Below are 17728 nucleotides of genomic sequence, written 5' to 3' on the forward strand. Positions count from 1 at the left end.
AGTACTGGAGCCAGATGTTACCATTTTCGATATGGATGTCGTTTTTCTTGTATTTTGTGTCCATGTGACTCCATAGTTCCCAGAAGGAGTTGTCTTGGAGGGCGTCTTGGAGTTGGCTAAGTTTCTTCCTCCTCAGGATGATTTTGTACTGCCTTTGTATGGTGTGATAGGCTTCCCTCAGGCCCGGGTGGTTAGGGTCTCTGTGTTTATTGTTTGAGGCTGTTTTCTGGGTTTTTGGTACGGCTTTACATTCTCTGTCAAACCAACCATTGATCTGCTCTTCTTTTGGTCTCTTGTAGTTGACTTGTTTAAGGTGGGACAATTTGGCCATGGTGTAAAATATTTTGTTGAGGTCTTTTGCAACTTGACTCCTGGGTTAGACTTGAACTTGTAGCTGTAGAAGTTATGGAGCATCTCCTATATTTCGAGTCTGTTGGGAGCCTCTTATATTTTATTGCTGACGTCTTGGACCATTGATAGGATGGAGGTCGGCTGAAGAGGATGCACTGCTGTGGCTTTTGTGTGGATGGTTTCTCTGTAGATTTCATGTATGGAAGGAGTTGGCTGTGGTCAGACAGGTGCATTTGTGGTGTGACTATGAAGGTGCTGATATTTGCCAGGTCCATATCTGTAATGGCATAGTCTACTACTCTCCTTCCTACATGGGAGTTTAGTGTATAATCTCCCCAGAGAGTCTCCCTTAGTAGGTCCATTAAGAATATGAAGACCTAAACGTCTACATAAGTTCAAGAGCTTTTTGCCACTTTCCTTGACTGTACTGTTTGTTATAGCATCATAGCTGTTTCTCTCTGAGTGTTCACATTGTGACCTCCATTCTCTTCCCCAAATATGTAGATGTTTCCATCTGTGGTCAGAAAGTCTTTTTCTCTCCCTGTTCTTGTATTGAGGTCTCCCTCCCTCCTGCCTAGCGTGTGTGGGGGCGGGCCCTGCCTCGTGTGCGTGGTGGTGGGGGACAAGGGGGCCTGCTTCCCGTGCGTGTGGGGGGGGGTTCTCTGCGTGGGGGCTCCTGCAGGTATTTGCATATTGCTGTAGTGGAGCCCCTAGAATTAACTCCTCCTGTGGACCCCAGACACCCCAGTCCAACTCTGCATCCATCCATCTATCTAATATAGCCATCTATCCATCTTTTATATAGTATGTGTGTGTGTGTCATGTATATAATGTAATTTATGCAGGGACAATGACTGTTAGTGATGACGGCCTTCGCCATTTCCTTGGATCCATGGTTGGACACCAGTGAGGAGCAGATGGCCACTGGTTCCCTGTTCTGCACTTGCTTTGCAGCTATAGGCCTCAGCAGGCACATGAGAAGGCGCGGGCGGGCTTCATTTCCTCTGAAATGCACTTCATGTTTCCATGATATATTCTTGTGACTCCGCAATCACAGCGACACTGTGAATAAGACCTCAGGTTAAGGTTGAAACATTAATTTCTGTGGCATTTTCCTTCTGTATATATTATCCGCACCATCTCTACGGATCCACATGTGCACCTGCATTGTATGAACAATAAAAAGTACTTGTTAATAAGTGAAACAAAGAGTGTGCGTAGACATGTTCTTGATGTCAGAGCATGTGTAGGGGGTAATATAAATTTATATAATATTATATATATATATTTTTTTTACCCAAGAAACTTGCCTGCATGATGAAATAAACCTGAAGTCTTTACCTGAAGAGCTGGATTCTCTTGTTTCTTGGATGACTTCGGTCGTGTGTCTGTCCGTGCTCCAGGCAAGAAGCTAAAAGGAGTGGGTCAAAAAGGGTTTTAAACAGTGATCTTGTATACATGGTATATCATAAAATATTGGTCATGATAGATCATAAATAGAATCAGGGACTATATAGGAAGGGCAAATCGCATAAACATGTTTAGGAAAAGAGGGGAGAAAAGCGATCATAAAAGCCCAAAACTGCAAGAAGGCAATCGGATTATTCAAAAGGTGAATTTTTATTAAGTATAAATAGTAAATTTACACAGGTACCTATAGGGACAACTATGCGTGCATCAATATTGAACAATTAACAGAACCGTGTCATAGATCGATAAATATGTAGATATAAATACATCCATACATCTATATGGTTTCAAAAATTATAATGGGCCAACCAAAAGAGAATATAATAAATCAGCACCATCAGCAATGCGTATAAGTAATTAGAGACCACTAGGGGTCACTCTTGGTGCACAAAATAAATCTAAACCATCTGCAATACATACAATTGAAGACCACTAGGGGTCACTCATGGTGCACTTAGGGATATTTAAAGCTACAATGCCTATGGTGTAGCAGGATATTAAACGCTATTCGTAATAGAGACAATTCTATGGTGACCCATTAAGTTGAAAATACAATCAAGATATAGATACATAGAAGATTTCTATATAAATTAACCCATATAAGCGGTTACCGTTAGGAACGTGTGACACCCAACACGTGTTTCGGTTTCTTCGTCTGGGGGCGTCAGGACAGGAGACTGAAGATCAGCACCACGGACAGCGATGCCAGGGACAGGTGAGTGGAAAGTTCCCATTTTCCGTGTGTTATCACGGATAACACACGGAGAACACACGTAGTCCATAAACACGGCTCACGGAGGGCAAAACGCACCTCTGACACGTCCATGAAAAACGTGCGTGGTTTTTCACGAACGCGTGAAAGAGGCCTTATAGTGGACAGGAAAACACATAGCCACGCCCATGACCTGACTGCAGCCCGTACATTCTAGGCTTAACACTCTGCACAGGAGCCCGAGCACTGCTGCTTCCTGGTTAGCATCTAGAGTAAGGGCGGCGTCACACGGTACGATCTATCGTGCGATCGTACCCGCCCACGTTGTTTGTGCGTCATGGGCAATTAGTTGCCCCTGGCGGACAAAGTTGTTAACCCCCTGTCACACGCACTTACCTCCTGGACGACATCGCTGTGGGCGGCGAACATCCTCTTCCTGTAGGGGGAGGGACGTTCGGCGTCACAGCAACGTCACACAGAGGCCGGCCAATAGAAGCGGAAGGCTGGAGATGAGCGGGAGGTAACATCCCGCCCACCTCCTTCCTTCCACATTGCCAGCGGGACGCAGGTAAGCTGTGTTCGTCGTTCCCAGGGTGTCGCACGGCGCGATGTGTGCTGCCTCGGGAACGATGAACAAAAGGAGCACAGAAGGAGGACCGACATTTTGAAAATGAATGATGTGTCAACGAGCAACGATAAGGTGAGTATTTTTGCAGTCACAGTCGTTCGTAGCGGTCATACGCTACGATACGTCTAACGATGCCTGATGTGCGTCACGGAATCCGTGACCCCAACGACGTATCACCCGATATATCGTACCATGTGACGCCGCCCTAAAGATGATTTTTTTGGAGGGAAACACGTCACCGGGAGGGGCGGGGCCTCCTCGGTGCGGTGTAGTAGAGCTGTGTGGGTTGTGTCTAGAATGGAGTTGATTTTTTTGAGGCTTTCACAGTATATACACTTTTTTGAGGACCTCATTATATCAACTCCACACTAGACGGCTCTGTACTGAGGGGACTAGAATGGAGGGGATATATTGAGGATCTCCCTCAGAAAAGCAACATCAATCTAGACAGATACCACTAGAATGGAGCTGATTTCAGGAGCCTCTCAGTTATGTATACACATGTGACGCCCTGGCAAAACCAGGTAGTTACAGAGGTTGTACAAATCTCTCAGGTGCAAAACTCCATCCTCCTTGGCAGTCCAACACAAAACCCACACCCACGTGCACCACACAGCCAGTAAAGCCTAGTCTCCCCCCCATGATAATAGGGACACACCAGAGGGTGGGACCAGGCGGAAGGGAGCGCCCACCTAGGGTTCCTGAGGTCTCAGGGGCAGGAACACAACAGAACAGTGCTGACAGTTGACAGTGGAGGAGTGTGCAGCACAGCGGAGTCAGGGGTAGGGGCCCCTGGACTACCGGACTAGGTGGCAGACGGCAAGCAGGACCATAGGCGACAGAGATCCGGTCGCGGGAGACCTAAAGTGGACCGGGACAGGGTAGTGGCCCGCTGGTGCCGACAGCGGGAATCCGGTCCGGAGGCCGTGCATAGATGGGGTGTCTGGACCTTAGGGTGAAAAAGGTTGCAAGCCCCTTGTCAATTGACCAGCTGAGGACGAGGTTTCAGGCCTTGTTCTACAGAAGCCCAGAGAGCGAAAAGGAAGCCCAACGCGGGGGATAGAGTGTCCGTCAGATCCCACAGAGATCCCAAGGGTCATATTTCGCGGGCCACAGATCCCAACATACACAGTACCGGGAGTGGACTTCCCCCGTTCCAAGCGGGGTTGTCCCATTGAAGACACAAACATTGAGTGCAGGAGGAAGGGACCCCTGTTTGCTACACCTGGGTGTGGGACCCGAATACACCCGCCGGAGGCGACTGGTCACTGGCAATTTGGTTTACCACTGTGTTTGTGTGCAATTCTTTGAACTGTGAGTACACCATCCATCCCCGGTCCAACCCTGAACGCCATCCTCAGCAGTCATTGCTCCCGTACTCCCCCGGGCCCCGGGACTACACCTCCCCTACCCGTGGAGGGGATTCCATCCAGCTGCCCCGCTCCATCAGCCCCGGGCGTCCCATCACCAGGCAGTGACAGTGCCACCAGCTCTCACCGCAACCCACAGGTGGCGTCACTAACAAAAACTCTCTCCCCTGTAAATACCCCCCTTTTCTACGGTTGTGAGGACGGACGGCTGTACGAGCCCGTGTCTAGCTACCACTCGAGCCACAGTAATGAACCCGGATCTGAGCAGCCCCTGCAGCGGCCCGGCCCCCGTCCGCAACACACACATATGCAAACACACAAATATATAGACACATATATATACATATATATAGACGCACATATATACACATATCTATACACACATATTTACAGTGCTGGCCAAAAGTATTGGCACCCCTGCAATTCTGTCAGATAATACTCAGTTTCTTCCTGAAAATGATTGCAATCACAAATTCTTTGGTATTATCTTCATTTAATTTGTCTTCAATGAAAAAAAAAAATTAAAATTTGTCATAAAGCCAAATTGGATATAATTCCACACCAAACATAAAAAAGGGGGTGGACAAAGTATTGGCACTGTTTGAAAAATCATGTGATGCTTCTCTAATTTGTGTAATTAACAGCACCTGTAACTTACCTGTGGCACCTAACAGGTGTTGGCAATAACTAAATCACACTTGCAGCCAGTTGACATCGATTAAAGTTGACTCAACCTCTGTCCTGTGTCCTTGTGTGTACCACATTCAGCATGGAGAAAAGAAAGAAGACCAAAGAACTGTCTGAGGACTTGAGAATCCAAATTGTGAGGAAGCATGAGCAATCTCAAGGCTACAAATCCATCGCCAAAGACCTGAAAGTTCCTGTGTCTACGGTGCGCAGTGTCATCAAGAAGTTTAAAACCCATGGCACTGTGGATAACCTCCCTAGATGTGGAAGGAAAAGAAAAATTGACGAGAGATTTCAACGCAAGATTGTGCGGATAGTGGATAAAGAACCTCTACTAACATCCAATGCGGATGGTGGATAAAGAACCTCTACTAACATCCAATCAAGTTCAAGCTGCCCTGCAGTCCGAGGGTACAACAGTGTCAACCCGTACTATCCGTTGGCGTCTGAATGAAAAGGGACTGTATGGTAGGATGCCCAGGAAGACCCCACTTCTTACCCCGAGACATAAAAAAGCCAGGCTGGAGTTTGCCAAAACTTACCTGAGAAAGCCTAAAACATTTTGAAAAAAAAGTTCTCTGGTCAGATGAGACAAAAGTAGAGCTTTTTGGGAAAAGCCATCAACATAGAATTTACAGGAAAAAAAAAGAGGCATTCAAAGAAAAGAACACGGTCCCTACAGTCAAACATGGCGGAGGTTCCCTGATGTTTTGGGGTTGCTTTGCTGCCTCTGGTACTAGACTGCTTGACCGTGTGCATGGCATTATGAAGTCTGAAGACTACCAACAAATTTTGCAGCATAATGTAGGGCCCAGTGTGAGAAAGCTGGGTCTCCCTCAGAGGTCATGGGTCTTCCAGCAGGACAATGACCCAAAACACACTTCAAAAAGCACTAGAAAATGGTTTGAGAGAAAGCACTGGAGACTACTAAAGTGGCCAGCAATGAGTCCAGACCTGAACCCCATAGAACACCTGTGGAGTGATCTCACAATGGCAGTTTGGAGAAGGCCCCCTTCAAATCTCAGGGACCTGGAGCAGTTTGCCAAAGAAGAATGGTCTAAAATTCCTGCAGAGCATTGTAAGAAACTCATTGATGATTACCGGAAGCGGTTGTGCGCAGTTATTTTGGCTAAAGGTTGTGCAACCAAGTATTAGGCTAAGGGTGCCAATACTTTTGTCTGGCCCATTTTTGGAGTTTTGTATGAAATGATCAATGATTTGATTTTTGTTTCATTCTCTTTTGTGTTTTTTCATTGCAAGCAAAATAAATGAAGATAATACCAAAGAATTTGTGATTGCAATCATTTTCAAGAAGACACTGAGTATTCTCTGACAGAATTGCAGGGGTGCCAATACTTTTGGCCAGCACTGTACATATAAAGGGTGGTCCAAAAGTAGGTGGACAGTATGCGTAAGGCTACATGCGCACACTGCATCTTTTTATGTTCACAAACTGCAGCAAAAAACTGCAGCCTTAGGAAAACGCACCGAAAGCGCAGCAAAAACGCACCTACAATTACAAGCAATTTTTGTGACATTTCCAGGCTCTCTCTGGCCAGGTGCAGTTTTGGCTGCAATTTGTGAACACAAAACGATGCAGCGTGTGCACATAGCCTAAAGAGTACTTTACATGCTGCGACATCGCTAGCGATCTCATTAGCGATGTGAAATTCTAGATCGCAAGTGCGATCTTTTGAGATCGCACATAGGTAATTTTACGCATGTGCGATCTCTAAATATCACACTTGCGATCTAGAATTTCACATCGCTAACAAGATCGCTAGCGATGTCACAGCATGTAAAGTACCCTTTAGGCTATGTGCACACGTTGCATCCAGTACCTTGCAGAAATGAACGCATCCTCTGGCAGAATTTGTCATTGTCAAATTTGGTTTTGGCCACAAAAACGCAGGAAATACGCTTGTGTTTTTACCGTGTTTTACATGCTTTTTCAGTGCTTTAAAATGGGATGCGTTTTCAATACAAAGACACATTCAAACCTTAGAAAATAAAACTTGCTATAAATCATACACAAAAATGTTAATTTTTAGAAAAAGATTATTGAGATTTCATATTTATTAATAAAATATAATTATTTTATTATTGGACTCTTTTTTTTTTTTTAAAGTAGGGCTGAATGTGAGGGCAAAAGGAAACGTCATGACCTCACTATCATGTCATAAACCCATGCTTTGATTTTGTCATTAAAGCATGTGTTTTGCATCATAAATGCATGAAAAACGCTAGGAATTTGATTTGGATGCGTTTTGATAATTCTCATTGACTTTAATGTTAGCAAAACGCAGCCAAAATGCCCATAAGAATTGACATGTTGCTTTTTCAAATGCAGAGATTTTGACAAATTTTTGACACCAAAAACGCAGCGTTTTTTTATGCACCGTGCGCACAAGAAATCCCTATTTCCCATAGACTTTGCCTGGAAATCAAAACGCATGCATTTTTGCATTAAAACGCTGCGGAAACTCATGAAAAAAACGCAACGTGCGCACATGGTTCAATAGGGTTATCAAACATGGTGGAAAGTGAAAATGACTCAGTTGCCCTTAGCAACCAATCAGATTCCACTTTTCAGTCTTCACAAACTCTTTGGAAAATGAAAGGTGGAATCTGATTGGTTGCTAAGGGCAACTGAGTCAGTTTCACTTTCCACCATGTTTGATAACCCTATTAAACCATGTGCGCACGTTGCGTTTTTTTCATGAGTTTCCGCAGCGTTTTAATGCAAAAATGCATGCGTTTTGATTTCCAGGCAAAGATAACGCTATTACACATACTGTCCACCTACTTTTGGATGACCCTATATATACATTATATATATATATATATATAAAACACACAGTTGTCGCGGGCGGGGAGGGCGCGCTGCGCTCACCCACTGCTCGGGTCCGGCTGCTGCTGCTACTGCTGCTCGGTGGTGGCTTGAGCGGTGGGCCAGATCCCGGGGACTCGAGCGGCGTTCCTCGCCCGTGAGTGAAAGGGGGTGGTTTGGGTTTAGGGATATTGTCCGTGACGCCACCCACGGTTGTGGTGAGATTGTGACACCACCGCTGCCCTGGACGGGGATCCCGGGAGCGATGACAGGGAGCAGCGCAGTTGTTGTTTTCCCCTCCGTGGGTAGGGGGTTGGTTGTCCCGGGGCCCTGTGAGGGTTAGGGATGGCAGGCGGGTTACGGGGCCTGGTGAGGGTGCAGGGTCGCGGGGGCAGCGCTGTGCCGCACGGCACGGTAGTACTCACTCAGCCAATCACAAAGACAAAGTCCTTGGTAAAACACACGGCTGGATGGACGGGGCCCACTGACGTCTGCGGTGGTTTCTGCTCCCGGTAGGTTGATGGTGACTGCCTTTCCCTGCACCTGTGTTGTGTTACGGTTCCAATGGCTTCCCACCGGTAACCCGCTCCCCAGCTTGGATGGATGCCGAGGGAGCCCCTTTTGCCCGCAGGCTCTGGCCCTGGGAACTGTAGCCTTGGCGGTGACTGTGTTTCCCTTCACGGTTTGAGCTGTCGCCTTCAATCGGGACTTGACTGCTGGGAAACCCCGGAGGTTCCCTTCGCTAACGGATTTGACAAATTGGACGGCGACTCCTAGCCTTGTCGGGGTCCGTAAGCCCTGCCGGATGGTGCTGACTTCTCTTTGCTCGCCGGTCCGGTACCGTCGGGCCACCGCCCGTCCACGGTCCTTACGGTTCGCTCCAATCGGCCTCTCCTGCAGACGGTCACCACCGTCTGCCAACCTTGCTGTACCATCCGGGCCACACACCCGGACACGGTCAGTCAGTTGCTCTCTTGCCACTTCACTCCTCTCACTTTCCCTTACTCCACTTAATTCCAGACTACACTGAACTTCCTTTTCCTGCCTCCAGGACTGTGAACTCCTCGGTGGGCGGGACCAACCGCCTGGCCCACCCCCTGGTGTGGACATCAGCCCCTGGAGGGAGGCAACAAGGGTTTTTGTTTGACTTATGTGTGCCTAACCGGGGTGTGGGGTGTGTTGGTGTAGTTTTGTGACGACCTGGCTTGTCCAGGGCGCCACATTCCCCCTTAATAAAATGCAGACCGTCCGCGGGCTGCCCGTCCATCACCGGTTTTATTATTTTATTTTTTTTTTGGTTAATTGCAAAAGATAAAACGGTAAACATAAGCATTTTCAAATCTTCCCACATCGGGAGGTGCATCTCTTAAACGTTGCAAAACGGTACATTTTTATTAAAACAGTACGGCTTCCGCTCTCTCCCACCCAAACAACCTGGCCCTGATGCTGCCCCTAAGCAAATGGGCAGCACCCCTTGACCCCAGTCCAGTACCAGATTGCCCGAGTGGGTTCTGTCCCTTTCAGGGGACCCACGTCCATGGGGGACCCCTGAACCCCCCGGAGGATCGCCACCGGTTCCGGTGGTGGCTGGGCCCCAGCCTACTCCACTGCGGGCCCTTCCTCCAATCTGCCTCTCCGGAGGCGGTTACGGTTTTAGCCAACTAATTTTTATTTACATACCACAAGTTCGTGGTTGCCCTGCTAGTTCTCGGGCTTGTCCGTAGCAGTTTCTACGCATATTTGCAAACAGTCCCCACGGGGACAACAGTTGCCAGCAACGACCGGTTTAATCACAGCTCAATCAGGTGACATCTTCTGTTAATCAATCTTATCATTCAAAAACTTTAATCTATACACTCAACACAACTTTGCTGGTGGTCCCAACGGGGACAACTTTTAGGCGGAGGACCGCCGACTTTTCTGCTCATCCACGGTGTCGGCCGGAGGAGGGGGTTGGGTCCATGCTTGGACCTCCTGTCTGCCTCTCAGCTTCGCGTCCAAGGGAAACCAACCCCTCTCCCCGCAGTGCCTGGTGTATTGGACCAGGTCCCCCGGCATTAGGTTGCGGCCCGGATGGTCCTCCGGCAGATGGGCATGGACGTCCCGTCGGGCGATAAAGATCTCGGCCTCCAGGCCCGGTTCGTATATAAATCCGTACCCCTGACGGACATCAAATCGTCTCACTTGCCCCTCATAGATTGGGCCCCGCACACGGAAGGTGGCCTGGCGAAGATTCTCTTTCTCCCGTATCGCACGGGCAACCAGCTCCGCCTTCTTCCTCTCTCTTTTGGCGATCTCCTGGCCCAGCGGTGTCGGCTCCCTGTCCCAATACGGGGCTGCTACGGGCCCCTGCGCACGGGTCGGGCCCTGCAAGACCTCCTTGACGCTGCCCACCACTGGCCGCCTAGGTGGGAGGTCCCGCAGTGACTTGGCCTGGGGTGCTGCTTTACAGCGGCAACCTGGCGCAACCTCAGCCGAGGTGTGGGGAATGGGCACAGGGATCCTCTCCCGCTGAGCCTCCGCCTCCTCCTGCATGAGACGGGCTGCCGGAGCTGGTACGGGGTCAGGCATGGTCACCGGTGCCTCCGGTACAACTTCGCCGACGGGCTCGGCCTTCGGCTTCTTCCACGGCAGCAGTTTCGTACGGTCACGGGCTTCTGCTGCAGACTGGTCCGCCGGGGCGGATTGACAGGGTACCGCTACCGGTTGTGATGGTAGCGGGCCTAGTGATGGGGCAGCGGCAGCCAACACGGGTAGCGGGGGAGGTAGCAGGGTGAGCGGGCGTAGACCGGGCCCCTCGGCCGCGATGACCGACCCGCTAGGGTTACAGGGGCGTGGGTCACTTACCCGCCTGTCCAGAACTCCCTCCTCCTCGCGTCTCCGTACGGCCTCCACCATCTCCGCCATGTCGGCCTCCCTCTCCTCCAAGAGGAGCTGCATCTGGATCTGCAGCCGTAGTTGTAACTGAGCGGTCCGGACCTCCACCCACGCCGCGGTCCCGGGTGCGGGGGCTACGGTGCTGCGGGACGGTTGGTACATCGCTGCGGCGGCCTCTTCCAGGAACCACAAGATGGCCGCAGGGTCCTGGCTTCCCCGCTTTTATAGCCGCGGCTCACATGCGGCCAGACGCCATCCGTCCCCCTTAGTCTCTTTCCGGCTCCTCCTCTACAGGGGCGGGGTTTAGGCCTTCGCGCCTCCACTGCTCGAGGAGACGCTCGAGCGGGAATTTTTCGTGCCCAAGATGGCGGCTTCTCAAAATTTTCGGCCGGACACCTCTGGCGGTCACAAGGCGCACCTCTACCAGACAGCAGAGCGGTAAGATCCTGGTTGTGACGCCAAGTTGTCGCGGGCGGGGAGGGCGCGCTGCGCTCACCCACTGCTCGGGTCCGGCTGCTGCTGCTACTGCTGCTCGGTGGTGGCTCGAGCGGTGGGCCGGATCCCGGGGACTCGAGCGGCGCTCTTCGCCCTGAGTGAAAGGGGGTGGTTTGGGTTTAGGGATATTGTCCGTGACGCCACCCATGGTTGTGGTGAGATTGTAACACCACCGCTGCTCTGGACGGGGATCCCGGGAGCGATGACAGGGAGCAGCGCAGTTGTTGTTTTCCCCTCCGTGGGTAGGGGGTTGGTTGTCCCGGGGCCCGGTGAGGGTTAGGGATGGCAGGCGGGTTACGGGGCCTGGTGAGGGTGCAGGGTCACGAGGGCAGCGCTGTGCCGCACGGCACGGTAGTACTCACTCAGCCAATCACGAAGACAAAGTCCTTGGTAAAACACACGGCTGGATGGACGGGGCCCACTGACGGCTGTGGTGGTTTCTGCTCCCGGTAGGTTGATGGTGACTGCCTTTCCCTGCACCTGTGTTGTGTTACGGTTCCAATGGCTTCTCACCGGTAACCCGCTCCCCAGCTTGGATGGATGCCAAGGGAGCCCCTTTTGCCCGCAGGCTCTGGCCCTGGGAACTGTAGCCTTGGCGGTGACTGTGTTTCCCTTCACGGTTTGAGCTGTCGCCTTCAATCGGGACTTGACTGCTGGGAAACCCCGGAGGTTCCCTTCGCTAACGGATTTGACAAATTGGACGGCGACTCCTAGCCTTGTCAGGATCTGTAAGCCCTGCCGGATGGTGCTGGCTTCTCTTTGCTCGCCGGTCCGGTACCGTCGGGCCACCACCCGTCCACGGTCCTTACGGTTCGCTCCAATCGGCCTCTCCTGCAGACGGTCACCACCGTCTGCCAACCTTGCTGTACCGTCCGGGCCACACATCCGGACACGGTCAGTCAGTTGCTCTCTTGCCACTTCACTCCTCTCACTTTCCCTTACTCCACTTAACTCCAGACTACACTGAACTTCCTTTTCCTGCCTCCAGGACTGTGAACTCCTCGGTGGGCGGGACCAACCACCTGGCCCACCCCCTGGTGTGGACATCAGCCCCTGGAGGGAGGCAACAAGGGTTTTTGTTTGACTTAGGTGTGCCTAACCGGGGTGTGGGGTGTGTTGGTGTAGTTCTGTGACGACCTGGCTTGTCCAGGGCACCACACACACAAACATATATATACTGTGTGTGTGTATATATATATGTATATGTGTTATATATGTGTGTATATATATTGTCGTGGAAACCCCTTTCTTGGGAGAGCTAATTTAGGGTGAGATGCAAGGGATCTCCAGATCTGCCAATGTTGGTCCAATTAATAGCGATGCATCGGAGACAAACACAAGAACACACAGTCAATCCGTGTACCAGGCTTTGTCTGAATCTCAGATGCCCAAACAGTAGTTTATTAAAACCACAAAAGAAAAGGGGACGGCTTAGTACATGACCAAAAATGGGTATATAGGTTGAAAATAACAAAATCGTAAATTATGGATCCTGCTGCATTCCTAAAAATCTAGTTCTGTCCAGTTTTCTGGACCTTCAGTAACAAAGAAACTTTAGACAAAGGCCTCTTTAAAGCGACTACACCCAGTGCTATTGCTTTTATGAATAACACTTATAAAGCTAATACAAAAATACAAAATTATTAAACATATATAAATTGCTTAAATGATAACCAAAACTTAATATAAAATATTAACCATAACAATTCCTCCCTTTTTATTATTTACAGACAATTTATCCATCAGCTATATCCCCATGCTGTGACAGCATGGAGGGGCCAACCCCGTTCACCGATAGATATCTTGTTTGTAAACTTCATCATATATGTTTACCAAGGGAGCACTTTGATGTTTTGCAGATGTGTTAACTGACGGCCTGTGATACTTGATCTTACATGTCTCTTTTCATAGTGTTGTCATTACAAATTCACCAATTCTAGCAGCTACATACACTAATAGTACCAACATTCCCATCTGTAGAATGCCCATCAGCCACCCAGTGATACCTGAGAACCAAATTGTCGGAGACATTTGTCTGCAGCTCGGTTATATAGGGAATGTTTGGGTAAAGCACTTATATCTAGAACACCATGAGGAGATATGAAGGTAGCGGCATAAGGCGTGCAGAGGTGTCGATCCCCTCTGCGCCCCGGGGAAGTCATTTATAGGCCTGGTGACCACATACTAGATATAAATCCTTAGGAATTGTGCAGTGTATTATGTCAGTGGTTCTCCCAACACAACACATATAAGTCAAACGTCCTTTGCCTCGAAGGTTTGGCACACCAATTTCAGCAGTTTTTGAGACAGACCTCATTCCTTCAGAATGTCTTAGACTCAAAATGTTAGTTAAATTGGTAAAGTTGTTCACAAGTCTACACAGAATGTGTAAACCACAGTTCACTATTGCTCAAAACATCCATGGTCACTTTTCTGGAAACAACTATCATTACAAATAATCACGAGTAATTGAAGTACTCTCACAGTTTTTCCAGTCCTAAGAGTGTGAGCATCACAGGCGTAACTTATAGTCCTCATATAGGGTCAGGGGATCTGCAAGATATGGCATAGAATTAGAAGATATTGGGCTCGGAGTGCATATCCAACAGTTCTTAGTGCTTTAGAGTCCATATCTTGGAACAGAACTTGGTGATGCTTTATCAGTTTGTTATCACAGTCCTCTTTCAGTGCCTCATTGATAGGACAAGAGGTACAGTTGCCATCAGCATAATCCAAAAGGCAGAGTGGTTATCTTTGTATCTTTGCCTTGGATCTTGACAGAAGTGGCAGTGGTTAGCATCACTTAGAATGCATGGATCTAGGCTCCAATGGTCTCCTTATGTGTCTCTTGACCACGACCCAGTCGCCTGGTGCCGGTGTGTGTGCCGCTTATAAACATGGGGTCTGGGATGGAGGAAAGAACACAGTTATGAGTAACAGTCAGATGTTTGTGCAACTCAGGGACATATTCAGTGAGAAAAGCATACGAGGCCTGCAATTGCTGTGGGAAATATAATTCTGTCTCAGGAATACTACCAAACATTAATTCATATGGGGACAGCTTCTTTATACCTCTTCGGGCAGTTCTCACTGAAAGCAATGTGATGGGCAAGCAATCTACCCAGGACAAGTGTGTTTCCTCCATGCACTTTAATTTAAGAGTACCGTTAAAGCGTTCCACCTTCCCACTACTTTGTGGGTCAAAGGGAACGTGGAAAGCATGTTCTAATCCCAAAGTAGCCATGATCTGTTTCATTTAATTCTCCATTGAAGTAAGCACCTCTGTTACTTTCTATAGATTTGGGAAACCCATATCTGCAAACCACCTTACTTATTACTTTCTTGATGGTAATTGTGGTCTTTGTATTATCTTTCATCACGGTCTAAGCTTCAGACATACCGTACAGCGCATTGCATTCTGTTCGTTTGAGGGGGCCTGGGTCTGGAAGACCTGCAACAGTTCACGATCAACGGCCACTGGGGCCGGTACGGTGCCAGCCTCCTTTGCTGTAAGGGGGCACCCCGCACTCTCGGTCACTAAGCTCCCTGAGAGGGCTATGTCTGTTATGGCCAGTATGTCTGTCAGAGGTAGTCTTGCTGCTTCTTTAGCCGCCTTGTTGGCCAGTGCATTCCCTACTGCAAGGGGAGTTTGTTCCCGTGCGTGTGCCGATACTTTGACTATGGCTGCCCTTTGGGAAATGGTGAGTGCTGCGAGTAACTGCTCTACCGCCTGCGCATACTTCAGGAAATTACGGCTCCGCCAAATGACGCCAAAGTCGTGTGCTACCCCAAAAGCGTATTGTGAGTCAGAAAATACATTACTCTTCTTACCGTTTCCCAGACTGCACATTACAGCGAATGCCTTCAGCTCAACCTCTTGCGCAGAGTAGCTCGAAGGGAATGGTTCTTACTGCCTTACCATTGTGGACTACTGCATACCCGGTGATAAACAGTCCTTGATCATTGTCCAAAGCTATGGAACCATCTATAAAATACTCAGCAGAGGGGTTAGTGAGTGGTACATCAGTGATATTTGTCAAGTCCTCTGTTTCTGCCTCCACCAATGCCTGACAGTCATGTGTCATATCAAACTGAACTTCTTCATCTGCTAGTTTGAAAAACAGGGGCAAGTCTTGTCTCATGGTCTCTCCCACAGGGACATGTCTTGTCTCATGGTCCCTCCCTCAGGGACATGTCTTGTCTCATGGTCCCTCCCACTTCCCCATCCAAATATTCTCCTCCCTTTTCTACAATCTACTGTTAATCATGCAGCTGGATTTAGACCATTACAGTTTGAGAGCATTATGGGGGAATGTAAAGAGGGAAAAGCTTAATATTTGTCCGGCCTTTATACTGAAAGATGGTGGGTCTGAGCCTGTTGGAGTCTTTCAGATACAGCATGAGGAGCTTGGAGTGAGGGGGCAGCTTAACACTATGTCCTCTGTCTGTCTAATAGAGTCCTGAAACAGCTGCCCAGCTCTTACACAAGCAGGGGTCACGGTAATAACTGAATGTAGTATCCCAGAGTAATACTCTGGAGGGTGCTGTCTGCCACCGTGTTCTTGGGTGAGGACGCCGGCTATATGTCCAACCTGCTTGTGGCGGTAAAGGGTTAAAGGTTTTTCCCACGTCTATTTTGCTTATGTGACCACAACTGTCTGGGCTTATTCTCGAGTCAAACAACTAGCTTTGGGAATTGTCAGTCAGGATTCGGAGACTACACAGGGTGCCTTCTTTTAAGGGGGGTGGTCACCTTGGGCCCAATTAAAGTAAATTCTATGCAGGTCCCAATTTTCTGCAACACGTCTGTCCTTAAATTAATAAGTGAATATGAGAAAACTAAAACCTGGGTCACAAAATAGGAACAGTGAATGTAGTCCCCGGGGGATGACAATGGGGTTGTGGGAGACATCTGAATTGTCAGTTTCCTATGGTGGTGGGGGTCACAATAGTAGTTGTTGCCTTTTTTGGGACATTTGTCCCCTCAAAAAAACAAAAAAACCCTTTTTGCCCACAAGCCCAACCTTTTACATTGCTGTAGTCTAAGCCTTTAAAGCCTCTAGGGCTGCGACAACCCCAAACCCTGATGAAGGTGACACTAATCACAAAACCACACATTGGTTCTGGACATCACACACTAACAAGATGTCCGTAGCGAGGTACCATCCTCTCACACATTGTGCTATCTTCCTATGCAGCATGGCTGACATACCTTCAGTCTTTTTAGCTGACACATTTACCATTGCTACTGCTTGCACATTTTCTCTTTTTTTTTTTTTTTTTTTTTAGCACCTTACATTTACACCATGTACTTTTGTATGGTTCTTCATACATTGCTGCTGTAATATACTTCACCATCATTCCATCCTGTTCTATAAACTCATTGCCTTACATACACACGCTGCATGTTACTTTTGTATGGTTCTTCATACATTGCTGCTGTAATATACTTCACCATCATTCCATCCTGTTCTATAAACTCATTGCCTTACATACACACGCAGCATGTCACTTTTGTATGGTTCTTCATACATTGCTGCTGTAATATACTTCACCATCATTCCATTCTGTTCTATAAACTCATTGCCTTACATACACACGCAGCATGTCACTTTTGTATGGTTCTTCATACATTGCTGCTGTAATATACTTCACCATCATTCCATTCTGTTCTATAAGCTCATTGCCTTACATACACACGCAGCATGTTACTTTTTATAACTCATGCTGCTTTTTGCATCATTATAGGTCAATACGGGTCTATTCACATTGCTGCTTGTGGTCATCATTATAAACATTCCTTTATAATCCAACATTATAATTATTCCTTTTACATATTTTGATTGTTGTGATGTTGCCCTTTCTCGGTTGTACCCACTGCACCATTTTACTTGTTATCAATAAACATTATTGTGTTATTTCTCCTCTATAATGGTTACATATAGGCTATTTTTTTCTCTTCACTCTTTTGTGTATTCCTGTAGTTTAGTCTCTTATCTCCTTCTTGTGGTGGATTCCCCCTCTACCCCTCCCTTTTCTTCTACTTGGCTGCAGGGGGGCCAAATTAACGCTTTCCTTTCTAGTTCAGCTCCCCAGGGGATATTTCCCTCAAATACATCCATTTCATATTGCTCCACTTTGGGAGACTGGTACAGCGCCCTGGACTGTAGGTCTATGGGCATTTATAACACACCGCAGCAATAGTCCATGATTCTTATCATTATGTTCATACCCAAAACTGAGTATGGTCCTATGCTACAATCTGCAACAGATCTTGTCGCTTATTCTGCCTAAAACCAGTGTCTAAT

The 17728-nt window shown here is 48.2% G+C and overlaps 1 protein-coding gene across 1 annotated transcript in view; it reads right to left on the reverse strand.

The window, feature by feature from the left end:
- Positions 1-17728, reverse strand: part of LOC142287503 (uncharacterized) — a 128385-nt gene that overhangs the window by 69381 nt on the left and 41276 nt on the right. The window contains exon 8 of the mRNA XM_075333444.1: positions 1693-1762. Within this exon, the coding sequence (XP_075189559.1) occupies positions 1693-1762 (70 nt within the window). The remainder of the gene's footprint in view (positions 1-1692; positions 1763-17728) is intronic.

The sequence above is a fragment of the Anomaloglossus baeobatrachus genome, unplaced genomic scaffold (genome assembly GCF_048569485.1).
Source record: "Anomaloglossus baeobatrachus isolate aAnoBae1 unplaced genomic scaffold, aAnoBae1.hap1 Scaffold_73, whole genome shotgun sequence".
NCBI lineage: Eukaryota > Metazoa > Chordata > Amphibia > Anura > Aromobatidae > Anomaloglossus > Anomaloglossus baeobatrachus.